Source organism: Dendropsophus ebraccatus, chromosome 6 (assembly GCF_027789765.1).
Source record: "Dendropsophus ebraccatus isolate aDenEbr1 chromosome 6, aDenEbr1.pat, whole genome shotgun sequence".
NCBI lineage: Eukaryota > Metazoa > Chordata > Amphibia > Anura > Hylidae > Dendropsophus > Dendropsophus ebraccatus.
The window spans coordinates 75,845,568-75,873,423 of record NC_091459.1 but is presented as its reverse complement, the minus strand read 5'-3'; the positions used below and the strand labels follow the sequence as shown (position 1 = coordinate 75,873,423).

The window sequence follows — 27,856 nt, the reverse complement described above, 5'->3', positions numbered from 1 at the left end:
GTAAGTATGGGGAGCTCTATCCAGCAGTGGGTGGGTTCAAACCGCTCTCCCAGGATAACAGGTTTCCTTTAAGAACTGTGCCACAACCATATCTGCTAGCCTGTACTTTGCCTCTGTTGGAAAACAGTTACGCCTATGTACCTTTTGAAATATTGTAACAGTCTAGCCAGTTGCCTCTTGTGAGCAGAGATGACCAACAGTTTGAGGCTATGACATTGCCTGCCAGCTTACACTTTTATAGCCAAATAGGTTTACTGTAGTTGTAGACTTTGAGGTTGGAGATTAGGTTTTTTGGAAGTTGTGATATCAGGTTAAAATACGCCAAAAATATGTGTGTACACTTAAAGTGCTACAGTGCGTGCTTAAATGATGGAAAATGAGTTTCCTGAGAGACACTGTCCTATAAAAATGTAAAGTACGTGAATAAATAGTGGCAATGGTTCGTTCAAGCAGTTTAAGTATCATTAGTGATATATAGCTATACTGCTGAATACCTGGTAGTTTTGGGATGTGGTATAGTGTCCTCGATTCTTCTGTATCTTTTCAGTAGTTGTAGGTGTTGAGGTGTCTGGTTGGGAGCGGGCCCCGGCCGGTGGCTCCACTACTACCAACTCTCGGCATGCGGTGAGCAGTCCAAAGGTTTTCCACGGAGTAGCAGTGACGTCACTGTAGTAATTGCTGTAGTTCATGCAGGTCAAACATCTAACATGCTGCATCAAGGCCAAAATTATCTCTGAAACATGTTAGATGTTTGACCTGCATGAACTACGGCAATTACTACAGTGACGTCACTGCTACTCCGTGGAAAACCTTTGGACTACTCACCGCATGCCGAGAGTTGGTAGTAGTGGAGCCACCGGCCGGGGCCCGCTCCCAACCCGACACCTCAACACCTACAACTACTGAAAAGATACAGAAGAATCGAGGATACTATACCACATCACAAAACTACCAGGTATTCAGCAGTATAGCTATATATCACTAAGGATACTTAAACTGCTTGAACGAACCATTGCCACTATTTATTCACGTACTTTACAGAAAATATATTAGGTTTACATTTTTATAGGACAGTGTCTCTCAGGAAACTTATTTTCCATCATTTAAGCACGCACTGTAGCGCTTTAAGTGTACACACATATTTTTGGTGTATTTTAACTATTAGGAGAGACCACGGAATCCCTTGTTACACTTTAGCAGCATAACAGTGGGCTTTTTTCTAAGTACAGCGCCGTGTATATGTTTGTTTTTTAGAAATTACTTTTTTAAAACAACATTTTATCTATACGTGATATCAGGTTACTTGAGTGTTAGTTAGTTATGTCAATGTAGCATTGTACTGGGCTTTCTCTGGCACAGACTCTGGCCTTTGCACTCAAATTCATCCTGTGGCTAGTGATAAATCTCAATGGTGGGGCATCCTCCTTTAATCTATCAGATGTTTAGGGAACTTTTAACGCTAAGTAAACTAAACATCTGAATTATCAGTTTCTCCAGTAGAAAACATAAATTATGATTTAATTTAACCTGTTGTGGTGCAGTGGAGAGGCAACGGCAAGATGACATCTATAAAAGGGAATACTTTAGCACACGATGATCAGCCAGTCTCTCCATATCCTTCCTGACTGATTTTTCTCTAGTTTAGTTTTTTGTTATGGTCACTTCTGATAGCATTATGCAATACCCACAGTCCATTCAGGTTGCCCAGGTAGTCGGTGTCCCCCAGGATTGTGCTGACCCAAGAAAGTTTGCTGTGTGCCCTAGCGCAGAATTGAGAGCTTGGAGCACTTACCAGGACATGAGCTGTTACACTGAGAGAGCTGACCAGGGACCTGGATCAGCTGAGCACCTAAATGCTGTTAGGTACTGTACTAAAACCCTCAGAGCCATTGTCGGACTTTTAAGCCGGCACAGTGGGCGCTGGGTTCCTCTGGGTGGTACAGGGCATTCCTGCCAAATGTAGGCAGTTCCTGGATGATGAAGTCCATTGATGCCAATAACTGGCCTTCATGTTTGGCAAAATTCAAATCATGTGGAAAATCAATGGAAAATTATATTTCAGTGCAGCTGATGCCTCCAGGGCTGTCAAGGAGCCCCTGGATTCCCTCATCTAGGTTTGGGAAGAGATCCCATAAGGCAGCACTTAGAGCCTGTGTGAATTTATCAATCTGGTCATCTCACCTTACAGCTTGGCTCTAACTATAATTGCTTTTTGAGCTCCCATAATGCTCTCTGGTAGCAGGAGTCTCCCAGAATTCATGATGCCCATATCCAATTAAAGGGGGAGAAGGAAAAAAAAAAAGATATTCAGCACAGTGGGGGAACCTGTGCAGAGAATTAAACAGTTGCAAGTTTTTGTATAGACCCCTGTGCACCTACATTTATGTATAATCTGTGCAAAAGTAGCACCTTGGCTCACTAGAGTGCTGCCAAGTGTTGGTAAGGCCCAACTAATAATCAGTGCCAGAGAGGGCTGCCATATAAAGGAATGTAGTGCTGTAGGTAGCCAGTCTCTCAGAGAGGCTGTGCATAGCCACCAGTAAGTGCAGATCTCTGCAATTTGCTGCTATTTTATTTCATGTGCTAACAAAGCCTTGTATACACAAGTGTATATGGAATCTCTTAACAGATCTGGATTTTAATACTATATTACTGCATTTTAAAGTGTCACTGCCGTTTAAATATTCTTTGCAGAAATCAATAGTACAGGTGATTTTTTTTTTTTTTTTTTTTTTTTAAAGAAACTTTGTAATTAAACCCAATTATAAAGTTTCTTAAAAATCGCCTGTACGATTGATTTCCGCCAAAAAAAAAAAAAACTGACACTTTAAGTAAACCCCACTGATAAATTCATGCAGAGTCAACTTAAAAATAGTCACCACATGCTAAAAAAAACATTCCCCTTGAATTAATGTTCTGCCCTGGAAGCAGAGTATTCAGAGCTTCCAGAGAAACACTTGATCCCTGAAGTTAACCTCACTCAGAACCAAGCAGCTGTGATTCAATGCTGTTTATACTCGCCCAAAATAGGTCAAAATAGTGATGCCTTGTGTGCTTGAGACTTTAAAGGGTAAGAAGATACTCTAGTTGGTAATTTTTCTAGAATTCCACTAGATGGCAGTGTAGATTTGGGAACTACCTTCAATCTTCCATGTTCACTAATCTTATTTTATCAGTGGCTCTTGCAAAATTGACTTTTGTTTCTGCAATTTTTTTTCCAATCTCAGAAGAGCAAATTTCTCTATTTGCATTATTTTATTTATTTCTTTTGTAGGAAAACTTGATTTATACTACTGATCCCGATTCATTAGAAGTGAACACAAAGGATGTGGATAGTACATTGAGCAGAGCATCGAGAGCCATAAAGAAAACTTCCAAGAAAGTAAGTTAATTTAGCTGCTCGCTCCTTTCTAATAGTAATTTCATTGTATTCATTTTTAGCTTTTTTTATGAATGCTTACTCTGATATAGGGAGCACTTTTGATTAGTCAGTTATACATAAAATATGACATCAGTACTATGTGAATGGACAGTCAATTGTAGTGTCCATTTTACACTTGTGCTTTTACATCTATCTAGCTTATCTATAAGCTGCTTTTGTGTCGTCATTTCTCTGTTAACTTTTTTTTTTTTTTTTGTATTTTACTTCTAGGTTACAAGAGCATTTTCATTCTCAAAAACGCCCAAGAGAGCCCTGCAGAGGGCGCTGATGGTACATAATACTCCTGATGCAAGGAGTCCTGGTCCAAGCACAGAGGGATTTGCAAGCAGTCGCATGCCAAGTACCACCTCTCTAGCAGTATGTAAAGTGTATTATACTGTTCACCTACTGCAGTCTCTCTTCACAGCTGTCATAATAAGTCATTTTTAATATTGATCACTTCATAAGCACCTCCACTAGTTCAGAAGCTTTGTATTTCGATTCTTTGGTTTCAGTATGAATGCCATACAGGTAATTGGTGTGTATCCTGCAAAGTCTTTGTAAGCTATTAGATGCTAGCAGAGATCTGCTTGACAAAACATATGTATTGTCTATGCGTGCAGTGTTTACCACTTTTGGCTATATTTTATGACGTCTTGGTTATGTCCTAGAAATATAGGATTTTTTTTCCTTCCATTTAATTGTATTTGAACCTCAATAATCTTTCTTTATTCCTTGTAAAACTTGCAAGGGAACGCGTCCATCTGAATATTTTTGAAAATTTCCATAGATCAGTAAAGTGGTAGATTCACTTCAACATCTATTTTTTATCCAAACTATGTATTAAGAAAGGGGGATTCCCATCATAAGTATTTTGCTATCTGCTATATTGCTAGGTTAGAGGGGTTTTCTGGAATGATATCCAACCAAGTCTATATGCTTTCTGCAATGACTGTTCGATATTTTTGCAACCACGGGAAACATTGAAATATACCTTCCAAGACATTAGGGAGAGGGGAGGGTAAGTATAGATAATACAGGTTCCTGCTCGCTGGACAATCCCTTGCAGTTGTCAGATGCACATCAACCTTAAACATCCCAGCAAGGCAGTGCATAGCTTTACCTCTGCACAGTGACTGGCAAGGAGCACTGCTATGCAAGAAACTCTGAAGATTATTGGGGCCCCAACTCAACTACAGTGGCGTATCCTAGCAAAGTTTTTACCTGTAATTGTGCAAACAAAACTTAAAAAAAAAAAAAAAAAAATAATGGAGAAAGGTGTTGTACTAGAAGCCATTTAATAATTTTACATGTAAAGTAAGTTGTTTGCTAATGCCTATGGTTTTGGGTTGTTTCCTATTGGCATGCATAATAGCATGCACAATAGGCAACAAGGCAAATAAAGTTAGATCCTGGAATCATCTGACTTCCAGATTCCATTATAATGAGCATCCATGTTGTGCATTCAGCCCCAAGACAGTCAGTATATCAGAACGTTTCTGAAGTCTTACAAAGTCCATATATGCAGCACTTCTAGACAGATTTTATGGCTCAGAAGCAGACACGAAGGCCTTATTTACACGTTAAGTGTTTTTTTTTTTTTTTAATAGCCCGTTCATTCTCTCATAATCAACGTTTGTAATCCGACAAAAAATACGGATTGTGCATTTGAATTCTGTATGTTGTTGCAGATCTGTAAAATCTGTACCGCACCAGTTTAATTAAAGTTCAGGTTAAAGGTTAAAAAAATGTAACCAGTTTGCCTATTGAGGATCCACATTTTTTCACAGATGATATGGATGCCAAAAGGTAAAATCTGTAGAAAATAGTAGATCCCCCCCCCCCAAAAAAAAAAACAAACAAAAAAAACAGATCTGCACTAGGATGTGTCCTCTTTTAATTTTTTTGGATCAGAATGCGGACTCATAATCTACTGATTGTGTGAATAACCCTTTAAAAATAAATGGGTAACCAAAGTACATAACTGTGGGTGCCGGGTTAGTACATTACCTGCCCGCGCTCCATCTTGCTTCTCTCACTTCTCGACAATCTGGTCAGCCAATTGGTATGCTGTCCCATTGCAGCCGCTGACTTGCTGAGCGGGATGTCAGGGAGGCGGAGAAGCAGACTGGAGCATGGACAGGTAACGTATTAGGTGGTTTAATTAGGCCGGGGCTAACAGAACATCCCCAGTTTCTGTGCATCAAAATTTTTCTGACAACCTGTGTGCTGAAAGTTTGTCTTTTAAGCATGCGTTTGCAAATCAATATGAAAAAAACTTTAACTACACTAAACGTCAGTTTATTTTATGTTTTTTAAGGGAACCTAACAACAGATTAAAACCATCTGATTGTTTTGGGGTTTTTTTTGGCAATCTTGCACTTTAAAATGTTAGAATACCTGTCATAAAAAATATCTTTTGACATATTTCACCAGGCATGTCAAAATGTATTGCTCATAGTGGGTCTTACTGCTAAGATCTGCTGCAATCAAGAGATATGGCTGGGGAGAAAGCACACGGCGATCATCCATTCCCTGGTCGGCCTCTTATTGGAACAATAGAGCCCTACAAACTTACATTGTCAGAATTAGTAGATACAGCCAGGAGTGGGTTTCCTGGTCAAAGTGGGTGTCCGCAGTGAGACCTGCTATAACTCTTTACATTCCCTAATGACTTGTCAAAAGTTATTTTTAACAGGTACTTTTTATTTAGGCTGTTTAGCACACTGAGGGCCAAGAAGGGGGGCTTTATAGGCCTCAGCCCTGCTGATACGCCTGCCACTTTTTAATAAATATTTATCCTCAAAATTCCTGAAGTGGTGGAGAAACTCTGTGGCCCCCAGTGCGCCTAATCGCCTAAGTAACATAATAATGCAGAATTGCACAAAAACAGCGCTGAGGATGAAGGTAAGAAAACTACCTTTCTCCTCAGCGTCCTGCACCCTATGTAAATGTAGGTTGGATTCTTTTAATTTGCTGTTTCTGCTAAATTCTGAAATGTAATGTATTACTATATATCTGACACATTCTGTTTAAAAAGCCATGTTCAAAAGTTTCCTCAGTCATAAAGTGGTGTTGCTGTGTGCGGTTAGCATTCAGTAGCAGGGTACAACTATACTTGAAATTTCTGCTCTGTTGTACCCAGGGCACTCTAAACAGGTTTCTCAATGCTAGAGACAGATAAATGAAGTGGTTCCTGGACACGAGTGACTATTCACTCAACTCAGATTTGATGGGGGGGGGGGGGGGGGGGGGGGCATGGTATGGTTCTGCTGCACTTCTGCATGGAAAAAAATGTGTTTGCATCAGATTTCTGCCTCTCCTGTAGGACATATGTGGTGTGTGTTGCATCTAATATGTGAACATACCTTTTAAGAAAGCTTGCAGGAAAGCGGAACCTAATTCTGTTTATATATATATTAAAAAAAGAAGCCACTTTGCATAAGTCAGTAGTCTGTGTATAAAACCTCATTAAGGCAAAGTATAATTATACCAATAGGTATGCTCTAAGCTTTTGTTTTCCTCCCTCCTGTCTTAACAAATGATTAATTCCTATTTATAGATTACGCGTTCTTCCTCTACATTCAACGTAAATGGACCTGCTAAACACACCACTGTTCAACGATCTAACTCCCTTGATGGGAACTCGCAGAGTCCCAGGTCCTGTGGTATATTGAGCTCTTTGTCTCGCTCTTTGAAAGGAGAAGCAAGCCATTCTACCCCCCAGTTATATCTTACTAGTCAACTGGGTGAAACACAAGCTATTCCTAAAATTGTTACATCAGAGTATACAGGACAGAATACTCAGGGCACAGAGTCTTTATGCAGCAAGAAGTCTATGATAATTCGATTGGAGCCCTCGCTGTGAACCACATACCTGTGTGAGCTTCATAGGACTGATGTGTTACATTTGGCACTAATAGTCACCTCCTTTGACAAGTGGTGATACCTTCCGTCTTTGGGAATAGGACACTTTAGGCACAATTATATATTTAGACTTTCTTTCCAAGGTTTTTAAAGCATATTATAGTTTTATGTTTCTGCTTTGCTATATACATTGTTTATAGTGTACATGGGGCCTTTCTGTTGTTTAGCTCACCTTTAGGTTTAGGGTTGTTTACAGTTTACAGAAGTGTGGCTGACTTAAAGCTACTGTGTACCCACAATCTGTCCCCCCCAAACCACTTGTACCTTTGGATAGCCGCTTTTAATCCTAGACCTGTCCTGGGGTCCTAATGATGAGGAGGGTGGGGAGGAAGGACAGAGAAGGGTGTGCCAGCCTAATGCATATTCAAATGTAGGCCCCGACCGTTAGTCACAGGGCTGCTGGATTAAAAGTTGTTTTTATGACAATAACTGCATCCCCTGCCGAATAGACCCCAGGACAGATCTTGGATTAAAAGCAGCTATCTGAAGAGGTACCAGTGGTTAGGGGGGGGGGGGGGGCAGATTGTGGGTACGGAGTCGCTTTAAGTTTCATACTTTTTTCTTTTATTTTAACCCAACGTTTCTGTTTACTGTCAGTGAATGAAAACCTTACCTTTATGGTGAAACCTCTCAAAGGGATTTTCCAATAATGAACGATCTAATAATTGAATGCAAATTGGTAAATAGAAATTTTACTATATTTGTGTTTCATGCTTTCCTTCTGATGCAAACTGTCTGCTTTAATATCAGTATAATTTTTCTGATGTCTAGTGTACATCCTGTTATGGGCTTCATCTTCCTGCTGTAAACTACAGCTGGGAATTCAGCCAACTCCATCTCCCCCAATATGTGGGAGACTTGTGGGGTTATAGTCAGGAATGTATACTGGGAATGAGACAGTTGGCTGAATACACTGCTAGAATGTACAGTAGAAAAAAGAAGTGGGGCAGTGAAGACCATGGAGCAGACTGTTTGCATTGGAAGCTGAGAGGAAAGCATAGAAGATTGTCAGCAGAAAAAGACAATCAGGTCCGTCTAGTCTTCCCTATTTGTTTTCTGTGTTATCTTGCAATAGGTATAGGTTTATCCCAGGCATATTTACTTTTAATTACTACACATTTACCAACCACATCTGCTCTAAGTTTGTTCCAATCATCTACTACTCTTCAAAGGCAGTAAAATAACTTTATTTACTAATATTTATCTATTAGAGTTGAAAATAGATTAGGATAGCCATCTCGGGTTTCAAACCACTGACACCGTTGTATATTCACAGATTGATATGAAAGCTACCATGCGTACCATGCGTCACCAATAATATAGCTATCTGACCGTGTTAGTGGTTTGGAACTTGAATTTTAGATGACAGATTCACTCTAAAGGCGTGCCCTTCCCTTTTATTCACTGTGTGGGAGAAAGGTGGCTTACTTATCCAGGCTGATCACTGCCTCCTTGACACTACGCTATTTCCTGATTCAGAGGCTGTTCTGATCATATTATCACGCCTTTGACAAACTTCTATGCTTAGTGCATGTGAATGGGCCGGAAGTCACTCTCCTCTATGTAAGTTTTAGAGCATCTTAAGGGGAACTCCAGGCAGGAAGCCTTTTTTCACTATGGCCACAGAGGGAGTAGATGAAAGCAAGTGTCCACTTACCTCCTTGGTTTCAGCGCTGGTAAGTGGACACTGTTGCTTTCATTCACCGCTTCCCCAGCCATAGTGAGAAAAGGCCTCCCATCCGGAGTGCTCCTTTAAAGCAGACCTGTCAGCAGGTTTTTTGGTGTATTAACTAAGGTCAGGACTAAAGTCCTGCATACCTTTTTTTTTTTTTTTTGTCTTTACTGACCCCTGTGGCACAGATATCACATTTGAATTGATATGAAACCCAGCCTTAACCCTTCAGGACTTGGCCAATAATAGCCTTAAAGTGAATGTACCACCTTACTGCCTGCGCTGAATCAGCTCACACACCTTTTTTTTTTTCCTTTATAAATCTTTGGCCCTGTTCTTGTTATTTTTGACGATATTCTGATATGCAAATCAGGTCCGTTGTGCAGAAGAGATAATCCCGTAAATATCTGTTCTGTCAGTGTGGCTGGATCACAGAGCAGTAATCAGAGCTGGGAGATCGTCCGCACTGACTGGCTGGGCAGGATACTGCGGTCCCAGATACCTCGCTCTGATACTGCTCTGTAATCCAGCCACACTGACGGGCCAAATCCTGGGGGTGCAGAGTTGATATAATTAGCAAAAGGTCTCTGCCCACAGTTGATAAACAACCTTACAACCTCCATGATGAACCGGTGTCCTTCCTTGCCCGAATGTGCAAAGGACTGTGACTTTCTGGGTTTTTGGTTTTTTTTTCCTTTTTTGAACAGAGAAAAGACCAAATATCAGCATAGACCAGTTTGACACATGTATAATGGGTTCAGGATTTATGGGCAAAATATGGGCACAAAAATGCTCCAGCATCACACTTAATCAAGCCACCAAGTAACTTGTGTTTTAAAGAATTCTTACCAGCGTTTCCTAAAATACAGTCCTGACATCACTTTTTTTTTTTTTTTTTTTTTTAAGGAGAACTATCAGCAGATTAGACCATGGGTCTCCAAACCGCGGCCCTCCAGCTGTTGTAAAACTTAATTTGCCATCATGCCTGGACAGCCAAATCCAAAGCTTCAGCTGTCTGGGCATGATGGGAATTGTGGTTTTGCAACAGCTGGTGGGCTGCAGTTTGAAGACCCCATAGATTAGGATGGAACCTGCTTATGGCCCCGAGGAGGGCAGTATGTCTCTTACCTTCCTCCTTGGTGCTGTTCGTGTGCTGTTAGCAGTGTAATCTTTGGTCCAGAGAACTGTTAGAAGCGCTGCTCCGTCCTCAAAGCACAGATGTGGCCCACCTGTTCCATTGACTATTACTAGGAGTGGGCTGACTCCCAGCTATGGGGGTGGGGGAGTGCCCCTAAAGGTGCTCTGAATCGTGGATACCACCGCTTGCAGCACTGAGGAGGAAGGTAAGAGAGACACCTTCCCCCTCGGCACCCTGTGTGCAATAGGGGGCCAGCAGCAGGTAAGATTTGTCTAACCTGCTGATAGTTCCCCTTTATTGCACGTTTTCTGGCGGTGGAATATTTCCCATAGTGATGGTTTTTAGATTGGCACGGTCAGATATGATAATCCATAGATAGTACTTATATCTCCAATCATCTTGTGCATTTAGCGTATTTAATAAAAACTTGGAAAGAAAGCTAAGTGTCCACCATTGTCACAGATGCACTCATTGGGTTTTTTCGGTTTTAATGGTCTTTTTCTGTTTTTATGTGTACGCTCTTCTAGGTCTATGATGGAGAACCTTTGTCACTCCAGCTGTTGCAAAACTACAATTTCCATCATACTTGGGGGGTGAAGGCCTATTGCTTTAGCTGCCCAGATAGGATGGAAATTGTAGTTTTGCAGCTGAAGTGCCAAAGGTTCTCCATCACTGTTCTGTTTTTTCTTTTGCAGTGTTCTGCTCATCTGATAAAATTTCCTTGCTTTTACAGCATGTCGCATCTCCTTCAATGATAAACCTGTTTGAAAGGAAGTACCATACCTTCAGTCGCTCAACAACTCATCTTATCTGAGGAGTAAAGACTATTATTATTGGTATAACTGACTAAAGCAGCCGGCTATTCTTGAAGACTTGTTCCAGTATGGTACTTCACAGTAGCACTTCAACGAAGATGAACTTGATTTTGGAAATATGTCGAATAATGTGCTCTACCCGAGTTTAAGGCAAAGTTGTCATTTGTGTAAAGAGCAGGGTTTGTCTTTGATGTGTCTGTGCATTATATATGTTTTTATTTTGCCATTTTTGCATGTAGAATGACTTAAGTCATTCACATGTATGTAAAGCAATGGCTCATTTTCATCTCTGTTTTGATAAGGTTTCACTGTTTATAGATTATGAGAATATTATGATTGCAAATTTATGTGTATGTAAACAGTGTAAAGCTCCTATAGGATGACCACCTACATTGCCTACTGCAAAATTGTCTATTGCAGGCTTAAGTATGATGCCATAGCAAATCTTAAAGCTGTTGCACAGTGTGGGGCGGCCATTGAAAGTGGCTGTGTAGGATTTAGCCCTTGTTTTGGTCATGCGGTCATAAGCCGGCAAGGTGTAGAATTCTTTTTAGTGTGCTTGGCACATCTGAAACATCTCTTGACTTTCATACATGCCTGTTTTACATCACTTCACACATCTATAAGAATGACAACTGTTTTTTATTGGCCGTCCATCAGCAAATAACGGCCATTATTTTATAATAACCGCCACTGTTTGTATAACGACTACCACAATTATAATGTAACGGTCTTTATTTGCCAATAACTGATCCCTGTCATTTTGATGGTGTGTGAAGCCTAAAACTGTGTCCTGTCTTGACACTACACACAATTGAGATTTCTCAAGATATGTGCTCAGATAATGGACAGCCTAATCTGCACCTGCAACAAATAGAATTTTCTTCCTACATTTTTTTTTTGTGCTGGCTGTAGCCCAATTATTTTAAAAACATTTTTGGCTTTCTTTACATTTTTTTGTGAATAATAAATTGGAAATCACAATTCATATAAATGATGGTGACCAGAGACACCTGCAGAATAAAGAAAGTACAATGGATCTGTTTTTTTGTTTCTTTTAATATTTAAGAAGGAAGGGTTAAGACAACATTTGGTTTTAACCAGTCACACATATTTATTTGTAGTCCACTTGTTTCTTGCAGGGAAATTGTCTCTGTTAATGTGTACTAACACTACGATTTCATGTGTAATTGTTTTGTTTTAGGATAGGAAATTTTGTCTGTCAAATATCAGCTGCTCAGCAACTCCTAGAATGTAAGATATTATATATTAGGAAAAAAGCAAGTCCCTTTATTTTAAAACGGTTTGTGCTCAACAACAGTAACTTGTATATAAATAAATTACTAAACTAATTACTTTCATTGCTGTCGTGTTTTTTTTTTTTTTTTTTTTTTTTTGTAAGGGGTATGAACATCGTTTGGTTACACAACATGGCAGGTTGTAGCGATTAACCACTTGCAGATAGCCAGATGTATCTGCAGGGATGTTTCTGAATGTCTTTGCAGAGTTTGCAGCTGTACAGAAATCATTCAGCTGCAGGAGGGGGAGAGCCAGCGACTCGATGGAGACTGCTTATTATCATGCCTGTTTTTCTGGTCTCTCATATTCAGTAATAAATGAACACTTAAGGGGGCCACAGCCCTTCTTGCTTCAGTCCAATCAACCACATAATTGCTAGGTAGCCTTAGCAGTCCCATATCAGAACTCCAATACGTGTTGGGGTGAATATTTGAATGTCCTTTGCATACAAGATAAAAACATTATAGCCGTTAAACCTGTGTGTAATGTAATGTCTGGTCAAAAGGGTGGGGTGGGGGCGTTGTCCCTGGCCTTGAATAAGTTAAAGACTTACTATTAGGGTGCCTTCACACCTACCGACTCGCAGCGTTAATAGCGCTGCGAGTCGGCTAGGTCCTGGCAGATCACTGTCAGTACATACACGCAGCGGTCTGAACGACCGCTGCGTGTATGTAAATCTGCCGGCCGCTTAACCCCTTCTGATGCCGGCCGCCTCCCGCACCGCTCTGTATACATACCTCCTCGCTCCATGGGGTCCCAACGTCCTGCTCTCGCGCCCGGCCAATCAGTGTGTTGCCCTGCCGCAGCCACTGATGGCCGGGCGGGAGAGCAGGACGCCGGGACCGTGGAGCGAGCAGGTATGTATGCGGAGCGAGAGGCGGCCGGCATTAGAAGGGGTTAAGCGGCCGGCAGATTTACATACACGCAGCGGTCGTTCAGACCACTGCGTGTATGTAATGACAGTGATCTGCTAGGACTTAGCCGACTCGCAGCGTTATTAACGCTGCAAGTCGGTAGGTGTGAAGGCACCCTTATAGATGAGCAAAACTTGCACACCTCCAATTTCTTCTGAACCTGAATGCTTTTCATTCAAATACAAGTGACTAAAGAAGTTTGATGCAGCCCTAAAGCTGCCTTGTATCCTTGGCTTGTATCCATGTTTTACAAGACTCCCTAGTGCTGCATCCAACTTCAGCCACCGATAATCCAATGCAGAGCGAGTGGAGAAATCTCAGGCTTTCCTTTATGACCTGATCTCTGTTTATAGTCTGTTTCTGTTTTTGGCTTCAAATCTTTGGCAGATAATCTGTCAGATAATCTTTTTGTATAAATGGACCGTAAGAGTTCAAGAATTCAGTCTGGGATAAGCAGTCAGTTTACAGACCATATATTACAGATGTGGGATTGCAGCCTTAAGGCCCTATTACACCAAGCGATTAATTGCTTGGTGTAATAGCTCCTGTTAAAATGCTGCAATGTTGAAAAATTTGTGAATGATACTGACAGTCTGCTAGCCGCCGCTCTGTGTCAGCGAGCGGGGAACGAGGAGCAAGCGAGCGCTGATCTTGACCGGTCAGCGATTGTTTGCTCCTCCTGATCGGCCTGTGTTATGAGGTCTTTAGAGATAAGTGAACCTTGAACGCTTGTTTGTTTCAAATCCGGCTTACAATTCTTTATTTTCTTTTAACCATAGATTTATAATACAAGTAGTAATGACACACTTTGCAAAAAATAGTGTTTATTTGGCTCTTCTCACTCCTCTTTTCTGAGCTTTTTACTTACAGTACACTCAATGATGTAGTAATATCAATAGGAAGAGAAAATGGTCTGTATTTTGATCTTTCAGAGTATCTTTGTGTGTGTGTGTGTGTGTGTGTGTGTGTGTGTGTGTGTGTATATATATATATATATATATATATATATATATATATATATATATATATATATATATATATATAATGTATAGAGAGGAGGGAGCTGCAGGGCTACATGGTGATATTTGTAGCACTACTGAAGGAAGCCGATCAGATTAGTCTGGCAGGATCGGTCCCTCATAAATCCATGCTGATGCTGCATCATAAGATTATTTTCATTAAGATACTCCAGTATAGCATCTCTTACAAACCCCTCAAATACTTTGCCTTCTATAGATGTTAGACTTACAGGCCTGTAGTTTCCAGGATCACTCTTTGACTCCTTCTTGAATATTGGTACCACATTAGCTATGTGCCAGTCCTGTGGAACAATCCCTGCCGTTATAGAATCTTTAAATATTAAGAATAAGGGTCTGTCTAACACAGTACTCAATTCTTGCAAAACTCTAGGATGGATACCTTCTCTTAAATGACCGCTATTGCGAAAGACTTGAAAACGTTTACTCATTTCTATGGAACGCTAATCGTTACTTATGATCGTATTTGCGATAGTTTTTTCGTCGCTATTTCATTCGTATCTTCTGTGAACGACCAAACATCTTATTCAATGCGAACGATTTGTTTACGAGCAACGATAAAATTAGGTCCAGGTCTTATAAAGCGATCAACAATTTTTTGTTCGGTCTTTAATTGTTAACTGCATTTCAACCAAACGATTATCGTTTAGATTCGAACGATTTAACGATAATCTGAACGATAATCGTCCGGTGGAGTGGGGCCCTTAGGCAGGTGAGATTTATGGGAGGATTTACATTATCCCTAGTCATGTCGTCAAAGAAGAATGTAGAAGAAGAAGAATTTAGTAGATTGGCCTTTTCCTCTTCCCTCTCCACCATTACACCCAGATTATTTTTGAGGGGATCAACATTTTCTGTTTTAAGTCTTTTGTTATTTATATAGGTGAAGAACGTTTTGGGATTCATTTTACTTTCTGTGGCAATCCTTCTTTCTATTGCAATTTTTCCTTTTTTCCTTCCTTCTCCTATTTCTACTACTTTTATTCCCATATGGTATGTGTTGTTCACACGATTTACCCAGGATGCCCTTAAATATGTCCCATTTCTGTTTTGTACTTTTATTACTGAAGGCATTGTCCCAGTCTATATCCCCAAGGTCCTCTCTTAGGCTACGTTCACACAGAGCAAAAGGGGCGGATTACGCAAGGAAATATTTCCGCCTGAAATCAACTGACGCTGAATTCCGAGCAGAATGTAAGCAGAATCACTGCGTATTCCGCTAGGAAAGTGTTCAGCTCGTAATCAGCTCTTGACAAATTCAGCGCGGAATACTCGAGGAATCCGCGCTGAATCGCATGCATTCAGCGCTTAAATTCAGCGAGTATTTGGCAAGTAAACTAGACTATACCAGTATATATACTAGAATCCTCCTCCCCCCCCCCCCTTTTTTCCCCATTTCCTCGCTGATTCAGCACGTAATTTCCGCTTGTATTCCGCTTGTATTCCGCGCTGAAACAGAAAATCAGAGCCCCATTGGTTTGTATAGGCTTCCGCTAGCGGAAGAATGAACATGTTCATTCTTCTGGCGGAAAGCGGATTAGTTCAGTGCGGAAATTCCACCATGTGAACTGCAGAGCAGAATTTCCATTCAACACAATGGAAATTAGCTCTGCACCTATTTTAACGGCTGAATTTTCAGCACTGATTCAGCGCAGAAATTCAGCTGCTTTTGCTCTGTGTGAACGAGCCCTTTGGTTTTGGAAATTAGCCTTCCTGAAATTTAATTGAAGGATAATTGAAAACTTACTATGTTATGGTCACAATTACCTAGGTGACCCCCCCCCCCACCTCTATTTTTGATATTCTGTCTGGCCTATTGGTTAAGATCAGGTCCAGGAGTGCCCCCCTTCTTGTTGGTTCCTGCACTAGTTGGGAAAGGTAATTATCTTTTACTATTTCCAAAACCTGCTTCCCTTGCTTGCTTGCAGGTTTCTTCCACTATTATTGGAGATTTATAACTCACTCCTATAAGAATTTTATTAATTAATTTTAATCCTCGTCCCTCCCCTTATTTCTACCCAAAGAGACGCCACATTATCACCACTTATATCCTCCCGCAGAATGGGCTTAAAGGGGTAGTGCGGCGCTCAGCAATTATTCACAGAATAACACACATTACAAAGTTATACAACTTTGTAATGTATGTTATGTCTGTGAATCGCCCCCTTCCTGTGTCCCCCCACCCCCGCACGTGTACCCGGAAGTGTGGTGCGCTATACATACGTGATCCGTGTCGACCGACTCCGCCATCTTCTTCAAAGACGTCATCTTCGGGAGGCCGCCCCCCCTCTGCCGCGTCATAACTGTGCTCAGCTGCGATTGGCTGAGCACAGTTATGTTCAGCCAATCGCGGCTGATGACGCTGTAGAGGGGGGGCCGGCATGCGGGACGGCTGCAGCGAGTCGGCCGGCCTCCCGAAGATTGCATCGACAGAAGACACTTCCGGGTACACGTGCGGGGGTGGGGGGATACGGGAAAGGGGCGATTCACAGACATAACATACATTACAAAGTTGTATAACTTTGTAATGTGTGTTATTCTGTGAATAATTGCTGAGCGCCGCACTACTCCTTTAAGGCAGGATTTAACATATAGACAGACCGCTCCCCCTTTCTTATTTTTACGGTCATCTCTGAATAGACTATAACCCTGGATATTAACGGCCCAGTCATAGCTCTCATCCAGCCATGTCTCGCTTATGCCCACTATATCATATTTCTCTTCTTATTCTTCTTCCTCTTCTTCTTCTTATTCCTCAGCTTTATTACTGAGGCTTCGAGCATTAGTATACATACATTTAATATGTGTGTTCATATTTCCTTTTCTCTTGTCACTAGTGACTGTTCTATCCCCTCCCGCCGCTCCACCCCCAGTTCCATAATCTAGGCCCAGCTCTCCATCTACTCTGTCTTCACTTACTATATTGTAGTTGCCCTCCCGGTCCCTAGTTTAAACACTCCTCCAACCTCTTAGCCATCTTCTTCCCCAACACGGCTGCACCCTCCCCATTGAGATGCAGCCCATCCCTACCGTAGCGCCTGTAACCGACCGAGAAGTCGGCCCAGTTCTTCATGAACCCAAACCCCTCTACCCTACACCAGCTCTTGAGCCACTTATTTACCTCCCTTATCTCCCGCTGTCTCTCAGGTGTGGCTCGTGGTACAGGTAATATTTCGGAGAATATCACCTTGGAGGTCCTAGTTTTAAGCTTTCTCTTTAAGTCCCTGAAATCGTTTTTAAGGACCCGCCACCTACCTCTAACTTTATCATTGGTGCCAATGTGCACCATGACTGCTGGGTCATCGCCAACCCCTCCCAGTAATCTGTCAGCCCGATCCGCAATGTGACTTAACTCGAGCACCAGGTAGACAACACACCGCTCGACGATCCCGGTCTTTGTGACAGATTGCCCTGTCTGTCCCCCTAATAATTGAGTCCCCCACTACCAGTACCTGCCTGGCCTGCCCTGAACTCCTATTTCCCACCTTACTGGAGCAGACACCCCCCCCTGGCTTTTCGAGGCAGTGTCCTGCTGCAGCAATGCCACCCCTGAATCAACATCCCCCTCATCCGTCAATTTGGCAAACTTGTTGGGGTGTGCCAGATCAGGAGTAGCCTCCCTTACACTCTTCCCTCTACCCCATTTCTAACTGTGACCTTACTAGCTGCCTCTTCCTCCTGCACCTCCATGCTATCACTCTCTCCCCCATCTACCCCTTGGAGCGCTTGCTCAGTGAGCAGCAGACCCCTTTCCAGTTTGCCAATGCATCTCAATTTTTGCAGCTGCTCATTTAGATCCAGGATCTGGGCTTACAAACCAGCAACATGCACACATCTCCCACAATGGTATGCACCCTCGATCGGTTGATCAAGGATTGCATACATCATACAAGATGTATTGAACCTCATTGTCAAATATGGAGCTAATTTTTATGGGGGTATAAAGTATAAATTAAAAAAAAAGCAAACAACCAAAGCAAACAATTTGTTCAAAGCAAACAAATAAACAATTTGTTTTCCTGTAAAACTTCCCGAATCTAAAGTCCCAGAATATTAAAGTCCCACACTTGAAACAAAAACACACTTCAGATCAAAAACTCACACGCTCCAAAACTCACTCAAAATAGCAATATAATAGAACTTAGCTTGCAAAGATAGCTGCTTCTGGCTCCTGTGTTGGAAACTTAGTATTTAAAACTGGACTAATCAGTGTTTTGCTTTAGTTAGGCTGTATTTGCTGGTTTTGCTATGATTTTGGCAAAAATTGTGCTTTTGCACGACTCATTGTAAGAAGCAACTTTCGACTGTGTGCCACATGATTAACACAGCCCTATGAAATAAAGGTGCACCTTATGGATTCTAGGGCCTTGATGGGATGTTTTTCAGGCACCATGTTGTATACAATGGAAACCCGCACAACAGTTAGATACTTCATGACTCCAAGGCACATCTACAGTGTATTTTGACCTCACAGGAGTTTCCCCAGAAGGTGTTTTTCAAAACTCTTTAGGTGTGATTATTCAGTGTAGATTGACCAATCATAACAATCACCAGGCAGAGACATCTACGAATGGTCTTAACAGCTTCATGACATCTGATGTCACTGTTCAGTCACAGCATGTTTACCCACATGTCGGAATTGCCCAAATCTGATAAATATTTAACAGAAGCCACTTGTTACACTTGTCATGCATTGGGTCCTATAGCAAAAGGTGTATAAGTTCTGTTTACCATATGCCCCTGGACCCATAGCTTACTTAGGTGGAGCCTGCTGTACACATGTTAATACAGTTTGAAAAAAGCCTTAGTTACAAAGGTCCAGAAATGACCAATGTATATCATTACGTATACATAATAGCTTATTCTGCAAAGTCACTAAAAACACTAGTTCTAGAGTCAGACCAGGCAGCTGCTGTTGGGCCTTGGAGAAAGAAGGCTTGGTTGTGAACGGCTTCCTGCCTTAACCACTACAAAGAGCTCAGGGCATGCAGACTTTTACATGTGCTACAATATAGAAAGCTTTAAAAGTCTATATGCAATGAGCTCCCTTTAGGGGTAGCTGTAGGCAACCAGAGATTTATTATTTAATTCTAAGTGAGAAGGAAAGCATGGGATTTCTAGCTGTATGTAAACTGTGAAGCTCTTGCCCCTGTAATGGTAAATTATGAAATTATAGTGGACTCTTAGCCTTAATAAAAGAAAAAAAAAATCGTGTATCACAGCTCCTAGTTCTTGTCCCCCACCCTCATTGTGTTTGTGAGAAATAATGAGAGGACTTGTCAGCAGTTTTGAGCTATCAAAACTGCTGACAAAACCACATAAGGGTCAGGAGGGGAGGCCACACGTACTTCACATGATGCCTCGGTCATGCACCTTGCATGACAGAGATAAATGTTATTGAAGGTCTCAGCTAGACATCACATTCAGCTTCCTGCCATGATAAAGTGCTTCCCCAAAGACAGCATGCCCTGTGCAATAGTGATAGCTGGAGATCAGAAAGTCTCCTAAAATTCAGTCCAGTGTGCTGATATAAGCATCTGAATTGCACTGGATTCAACAGGGCCTGCATAGGGATGGAAGGTGTCTTTGATCCTGTACCGTAAACTGATGACTACCCACATGCATGTACTCGTAAGGCTAAGAGGTGATGCATACTGATCATTATGGGACAAAGCTTGTAATTTTATTAAAGTTATCAAATAAAGAATTATCTGAATTAAAGATTAGTGAATTTACAGTAGGAACGAAGTAAATCGCTTCATTCCTATCTGCATTCTGCCCATTAGGCTGCGGGCTTTGAAGTCTGCAACACTCATTCCCCAAGTGCTGGGAAAAGCTCTATCCAGTGCTGGGAAACTAGGAGAAGTTTCCATGACTAGATCCATATTTTCCCAGCACCCAGGGAAAATCGGCATGGGAGCAGAGCAGACTTCAAAGCCCGCAGCCTGATAAGCAGAATGCAGATAGGAATGAAGTGGTTCGCTCATCTCTAATCTGGATCCATCTACACTTATGCTGGTCATATCTCTGTCTTGGATATAACAAGTGCTACTGACACATGGTCTGGGATGTCGGTGCATGTTTTCTGTCTTATGCTATCAAAGTATACAGTGAGTCAAGTGAACTTCAAGACTATCAATCCGTTAGTAAGCATAAGACCGCCCTGACACTGAAGTTTTGTTCATTTTGTACAGCAGCTTTGAAGCCATAGCCAGGCATGGCTCATAATGAATTAGACAACATATGGAACTGATACCAACCAATAGCCATGTGATGTTGCTTATAAGATCGGCAACATTATGTGGCGATTGTGGAGGAAATAGTGTGGTGATTTTGAACTTAATTTCTTCTTCACACAGTCACACTAGGATCAGTTTCTTAGTATGTCAAATAATGTATTAGTATGTTTTAAGACTATGGGGTATGTTGAGTCACCGAGAGAAATGCATGTCAGTAAAAAGGAGAATCTACAACTCAGAAAGCAGGTATTGATCACATATGGGGTATTGCTGTATATTGAAGAACCTGCATACTAATTTTTGGTGAGATACCCTTTAATAAGACAAGCTGGGCACAACATATTGGGCATTTTGTGGGGGTCAAAATACTGTGTATCATAGATATGCCTTGTCGCTTCCAAAATGGAGTAACTGGGGGTTTCCTATTTGGTAAATAGTTTACTAAATGGTCAATGAACTGAAGTAATATTGCTATTACTGCGTACTCTAGCAAGCTTTGTCATTGTACATCACAGTTTATCTAGAAGTGAATGTAAATACAAGCATAATTGATTCTGGAAATGTGTTTCCTGAGCTTGTGTCTTGCTGTCGGTGTGTCAGTAAAATCAGCAGTGATCACTAATTAGAAACTGCAATATGTTAAAGGATTTCACACATCTTCCTCTTCTCCAAGTAAAAAAAACTTGAGAAGTAGACATTTTAGCAAAGCGTAACAAGAAATAGTATAATTAGCTAACATCTTTCTTTCCATCGCTAGATCAGGAACAGCGAGCTGTATCTCTGACTGGTAGTACTGTACTTCTGTTCCTGGCCATGTTATATTTGCATACCATGATCAACGAACAATCTGTGCACTTCTGGTTTAATAGTGATAACTGCATTGCTTGAGGTCCTGCAGATTCTTAGATTACGTGAAAACAGCATGTTTTATTTTCATTAATGTTTTGCAATGTAAAAAAAAAAAATCTGTACAGCAAACATATATCTCATGGTGATACTACAGTTAAGTCACCTTGTTTTGAGGTGGGCAGCATGTAGCTCATGAAGGAATTTGTTTCACAAGCCGGTTTGGTGGGTATATAAGGTGTACAACAGGCAGTCTGCACACATATACCTTGTTGCTGTCATGGGTAAAAGGGATGCTCAATAAACACAGATTAACACACAAAAAAATTCTACCTTGGTCTTCTAATTCTCCAGGCTTAAACCCAACTGAGCATGTATGGGTCCAGCTTTGCAGCAAGGCCCTATTTAAGTGAGTAGGTAACTATGCTGTAGTTAAAAGGGGATGTGTCCAGAACTCGTCTTCAAGACTAATTAGAATTTTTTAAACAATTTGAGATATATAGACTTACTGATCCCTTATACACCTGTATGGTTTTGATTACGGTTTGCAAGCCTCCATGTCATACTGGCAGTATATGGGAGGGCTCACGAGCCTCCTCTCTCCACGCCTTTCCCCTCAGAAGAATTGAGATGTCAATTCTTCCGCGCAAAAAGAGGAGGCGCAAGCCATCACATAGACTGCCCGTATGACAAAGAGGTTGGTGGTACTCCACGGCGGAGAGTTCCCCCGCGGAATTCCGCCAGTTTTACTCCGTGTGAACTGGCCAGGCATGCTCAGCTCAACTGCATTCTCCACAAAGTACTGGCAGTTGGTCCTCAATTGCCTGTAAGCAATGGGGGTTGTAAAATATGTGTACATTTTTTTTTCCCCCAAAAGCAGAGTCACAGTTTATAGGGCAAACCAGGAGTAATTTAATCCATGGGGTGTAAGTTACATTACTAAAAACATCACATTTGTGCTCCTTTACATATTTGTAGAATATGAGATACACAATTTTAATAAATTTGCTTCATGAAACAACTCCTTTAAACCCTAACTCCTCAGTCACTTTTTATGTTAGACATGTTTTTCAAATCAGACCGATATCATTCTTTGTTCTTATAACTTTGCAAAGCTAGCGTTTTTCTAGGTTTGAAATTCTCTGCATGTAATAAAGATAGCACCAATGAGATAATTTACATATCCAATATGTCTACTCTATGTCAGCATTATTTAGTAAAGGTCCTTTTTTTTTAAGGATGTTATAGGGCTTATAAGTTTAGCAGCAAATTTCTCAAATTTAATGTCTAGTAACAACGGCAACAATCTGGTACAGTAACAGGAGCGACGATCACATACACTAACAGCGGAAAATATCAGGTACACTAATAGGAGCAACAGTTAGGTACACGAACTGAAGCGAAGACAAAGCAAATAGTAACACCTAGTTGTAAATTATGCCTGGTCTCCATAAATATTTCTATAGTGCCTCTGATTAATTTTGAGACTGCATGCAAATAAATGGAATGACTTATATTGCAGCTGTAGCTCTTATGGTAAAATAAAGTCATAAAAATATAATACCAATGTGCAATCATACGGGCCAAACATTCACTTTGGGGTTTGAGGATGAGGCACCATTTCACAGTGTCTCCCAAGTGACAACTGTCCTAAAGAATGTACTTTGATGGTTTAGAACGCAGTCTGCACGCCACAGGGAGAGATCATCACCATTATTATTAATGATGATTTTCTTAGCTTGTTGCCCTCATTATAGTTATGCTTTATGTATCAGTTCATGTCCATAGCCCTGCATTGTGCCTCAGTACAAATGGTTTGCATTAGCTTCCTTTCGGTAATTCTTTATGATTTACAAAGTCTGTCAAAACCAATGTAGTGTAGTGCATAGGTCCAGCTGCGAACTGTGGGTTCTAATATTGTTCATATTGGCAAATATTCAACAGCATGGTGGGAGGCTGAGCCTGAGTCGATAGTAATATTCAGTGCACACCTCCAGCACACTGGGCTGTATATCTCATCATTTACAGATACATGTCACTTTCCCTTTGCTCTGTTACAGCTAACATCTGTATTGTATTCTTTGCACTGTGTGTGATCTCTAATTAAATCAGTAATACAGAATGCAAGTATCTGCTAACTAATGCTGCTTACATATTGTTTCCTTGTTTACTGGGGCACTAGCTATACCGCCATAGAGTGTAAATGAGGTGTCAGAAAACAAGTCAATGTTAATCAATGAATAATGCTGAGTTATACAAATTATCCCCCCTTTAACAGCTGCTCATACTGTAGTTTTGTATGGTATGCTTAGCAGTCACTGTAGAGTCCAGATGGGGGAAAGACTTAATCCAAGTAAGGGTCTGCTCTTTGCAGGGCACATTTATATAAACAGCTACAAATCATACGACTCTTCTAAAGAGCATTTGCTTCTGCCAGCTAAGACTAATGATGTGCATGATCTCCTTGCTACAGGATAGTAGTAGCAAGGGGACACCTCATTAATTTGAAGACAAGCCTTTGTTTTCCATGCTGTCATCTGTCCGTGGTGCTAATGTCCTTGCTGCTTTTTCTGAGGGTCTTGTGGATGGTGGTGCTGTCCCAGCAGACTGACAAAGCGCAGCCTTTGAAAGTCTCTTCATTTTCATCCTTTCCCTTCAAGCAAGCGGAAGTTTTTATTTCTTTTTAAACCTGTCTTCTAACGGGGCACGAAAAAAAAAATTCAATTTGGTCAAATCTGCAAGAGAACAGCAGACACCAAGCTAGATCATAAACGTTAAAGTTACGCTCTATCGTATGAAACAAATCTGTTTATTCTGAAGGGAAAAGGGGAATGAAAACTTAAAGGACAGAGGCTGCAAAAAGCAAGAATACTTCTTAACAAAACACTTCTTTAGAAGAGAAAAGTAGATATTCCTAACTTTTTCCTGTGGGATTCAATTACTTAGCATTTTTGGAGCAGAGAAAAAAAAAAAAACTTTGAGGCCTACAAATTGGGAATTGCACCACTGTTCCTGAATGGCATTGAATATCAGCCACTTTAAAGAGAATGCATGATGAAGAAATTAATCTCTGCTTCTACATGGCGAACAGATGCTTTGGAAATGTACCATCTATTATTTATGATAAAATAGCAAAATATTCTTAATCCATTTACAATGCAGCAATGAGTACGAATGTGTATTTGTCTTATTTATGGTTGACGCATCACAGATAACAAGTGTCAGGATAGCTAGTTATATTCAGCAAAGGCAATATTTTTAGCTGCAATTCAAAAAGTAACATTTGTCTTTTATTATGTTAAAATGTATAAATGGTCACTGTTTCAAACAACTTCCCTCCATGTGATAGCTTATGTAATTCTTAACATGTTTGTAAATCACTCAATTTACTAGAAAATACTCCTTACCCCTAAAACCAACTCTAAAGTCTTGACCACTAGATGGCCCCCTTCCATGCAGTCTGCTGTCCACAGTCTGTTGTTGCAAGAAATCTGTCTCTAGTAGCAGCTAAATTAGGACACACCATTGAAATTGGGGGCAGGACTTAGCATGTGCTATGTACATTGTAATTGGACTGAAAAACTGGCACAAAAACAGTTTACCCAAAAAGTGATAGTAATTGATTCATAATCTGAATGGTTCCCAGTTATAACTGGTGTACCATACGGTTCAGTACTGGGTCCACTGTTACTTTTCTTATTAGTTAGTGATACCCCACTGTTACTTTTCTTATTAGTTAGTGATACCGAGGATAGGATTAGCAGTATTGTATCTTAAAAACGAAAAGGATGGGGGTAACTCTAATGGTTTCCAAATAGAGTGTAGTACTCTATAGTCTATGAAAGAAGGGCATAACTTACTGACTGATAGTTTGGGCATCCATGTGGCAAATAGTAATAGCATGCATGAAATCTCATTGGGGAAGAGAAACTTAGAGAGTCGCTTGTAGAGTAGGATGTGAGTGTACACATACACTACAGAACAGCATGCTATGTCAATCAGTTGCTTCTGAGGCCAGCAGGATATTAAAGAGGATGTACCACCTGGTACATCCTCTTTAACCTATACCATTCATTCTAAGGGAGCCGCGTCATACAGGGGAGGGAATTCCCTCCCACCGGGCGCGGCCCGGGCCGCTTCCAGTGCTTGAGCACGGGCCGGTTCTGGTGCATAGAACGGCGCTGAGCACGGGAACCGGGCCTCTGTCCAAAAAACGGACTGCGGCACCGGCTTCCCCGTGCCGGCGCCGTTCGATCAGTGGGTTTAGGTTTAAGAGGATGTACCAGGTGGTACATCCTCTTTAAGAGTGTGTTAAAGGGGTTATCCAGCGCTACAAAAACATGGCCACTTTCCCTCTACTGTTGTCTCCAGTTTGGATGGGGTTTTGAAACTCAGTTCCATTAAAGTAAATGGAGCTTAATTGCAAACCGCACCTGAGCTGGAGACAACAGTAGGGGGGAAAGTGGCCATGTTTTTGTAGCGCTGGATAACCCCTTTAAGAGGCAAGGACTGGGACATATTACCTGTTTAAAAAACATTGGTGTGGTCTCATCTGGAGTTTGCTCTCCAGTTAATAGATACAAACACATGGAACTAATCTAACTGGAGGCATGAAATATTTTAGTTGTGACAACAAAACAAAATTAATGTTCAACAATCTGTACAAAAAATAAATACAATTTGGGCATTCCTGCTATTTAGAGAATATAAGTCTGAGTGGGTTGGCCACTTTATAGTGAAATGGTTCAGTGTACAGCATTAGTAAGATAAGGCAGTGCACTTACAAACTAAACATTTGTTTCCTCCTTAGTGCTGATATTAGAAGCCCCTCTCCCCCAGACTGTCATGTCCTGTTCTGTATACCTAATGGTGACCCTGTCCATAATATGGAGGAGCATGGTCATTTGCTGTTCCATGTTTGACCAAATTATGGATGGCATCGCCATTTATCATACAGAGCAGAAAGTGATTTGTTCCTAAATGTCTAGCGGGCCAAACAATGCACTCATTTAGTTTAAAGGTAAATCACTAGTAGCCCTATGCACCCCATAAATTACTCATACCCATAGGATATAGCAGAGCCTGCTGATAAATCAAATTTGGTTTTTAATTACCAGGTGTAGAATCATAAAGATTTTTACCTAAACCAACTCTGGAGCAGGCAAAATATGGTTGTTTATGTGTGAGTCCAGAGTCCAGATTTATGCCAGCCATCTGCAGTGATTGGCCTTGGGCCTGGTGATTTGTTTTTTAAACTTAATTAACACACATTACAAAGTTTTATAACCTTGTAATATGTGTTAATAAGCTATCTGGCCCTGTTCGCCCCCTTTCCCACCCCCCTTCCCCCGGAAAAGAAAGAAAGTATACATACCAAATAACTGTTGACCCCGTCCTCTTCTCCCGAGTGCCATCTTGGGTCAATAACGTCACAGCAGGGGGCAGGCCTGGCCTCCTTCTTCGCCGTCTTCCACAGCAGTGAATGGGAGAGGAAAAGGCTGCTGATGCACTTGCGCACCAGCAGCCTTTTCATTGGCTGGAGCACATCACATGGCTTCCAGCTTGCTCAGCCCTGATTGGCTAAGCTAGCTGGAAGCCATGTGATGCGATCCAGTCAATGAAAAGGCTGCTGGTGCGCATTCACTGCTCAGAAGTGAGGGAGTTCCGAGGACGGCAGACGAAGATGACGGGGACGGGCGGTGGGAAATTCAAGCGGCGATCGTCACCGGAGGGATGCATAGTATATCAGCTGTGTGTGTCTGTTTTTTCTTTTTTGTTGGGGGGAGGGAGGGGGTCAGGGGGCTCCGGAGTACTCCTCTATCTAAAAAAAAACCCCATAAAATTAGAAGCTTTGCGGCCTAAAGACTGTGTTAAACAAGGACCAATTTTACACTGGTATAATACGTATCACATATCTGTATACTTCATGTCATTGAACTTTCAGCCATTTTGTAATATACGCCTTTAAAACTGGTCTGTACAACAAGTGAAGGCACAAGTCTTTTATGTAGGTCCCAGATTTTTTTGTGAAAAGGAAGAGAATAGTTGCCTTTCAATCATGTAATAGGTTCAATAAATACATCCAAATATCACAAAAAATCCAAATATCACAAAAAGCATGTACATATGCAGTAGATGATGATTCATCTACTGCATATGTACATGCTTTTTGTGATATTTGGATTTTTTGTGATATTTGGATGTATTTATTAAATTATTTTAATTTATCCGAAAGGGCTGTTGTGGTCTAGAGGAACTAAAATTTCCTTTGCAATACTTCCTATATTGGCCCTTCTAGGTAGGGGTCCTCTCCTTTAGTTAAACCTCGACCTGTTCAGTACTTCAATTGTGAGCTGCACCTACCTATTGTTTCTTCCTATGTAATAGGTTCAACTGTTTTCAAAATGGGTAATATAGACAGAATGTGCCCCTTAGTGTGCCAGTCACAGTGTCTAATATTACCAGTAACTGCCAATAAACAGTACTCTCTCTACCAACCTGGGCACAATAATTGTGATGTAGTAAATGTGATGAGTTGTGACATTGCG

At 41.1% G+C, this 27,856-nt stretch overlaps 1 protein-coding gene across 6 annotated transcripts in view; it reads left to right on the top strand.

The window, feature by feature from the left end:
• The window catches only part of ECT2 (epithelial cell transforming 2), a 79,318-nt gene extending 66,984 nt beyond the window's left edge, over window positions 1-12,334 (top strand). For 4 of the 6 annotated variants that reach the window (XM_069975176.1, XM_069975177.1, XM_069975174.1 and 1 more), the window contains 4 exons: window positions 3,275-3,382; window positions 3,653-3,799; window positions 6,984-7,302; window positions 10,892-10,968. In XM_069975176.1, coding sequence (XP_069831277.1) covers window positions 3,275-3,382; window positions 3,653-3,799; window positions 6,984-7,289 — 561 coding nt within the window. In that variant the 3' untranslated portion in view covers window positions 7,290-7,302; window positions 10,892-10,968. Of the gene's footprint in view, window positions 1-3,274; window positions 3,383-3,652; window positions 3,800-6,983; window positions 7,303-10,891 lie in introns of all 6 variants that reach the window. The other 2 variants (XM_069975179.1, XM_069975178.1) reach the window with 1 other exon arrangement.
• The last annotated feature ends 15,522 nt before the right edge of the window (window positions 12,335-27,856 follow it).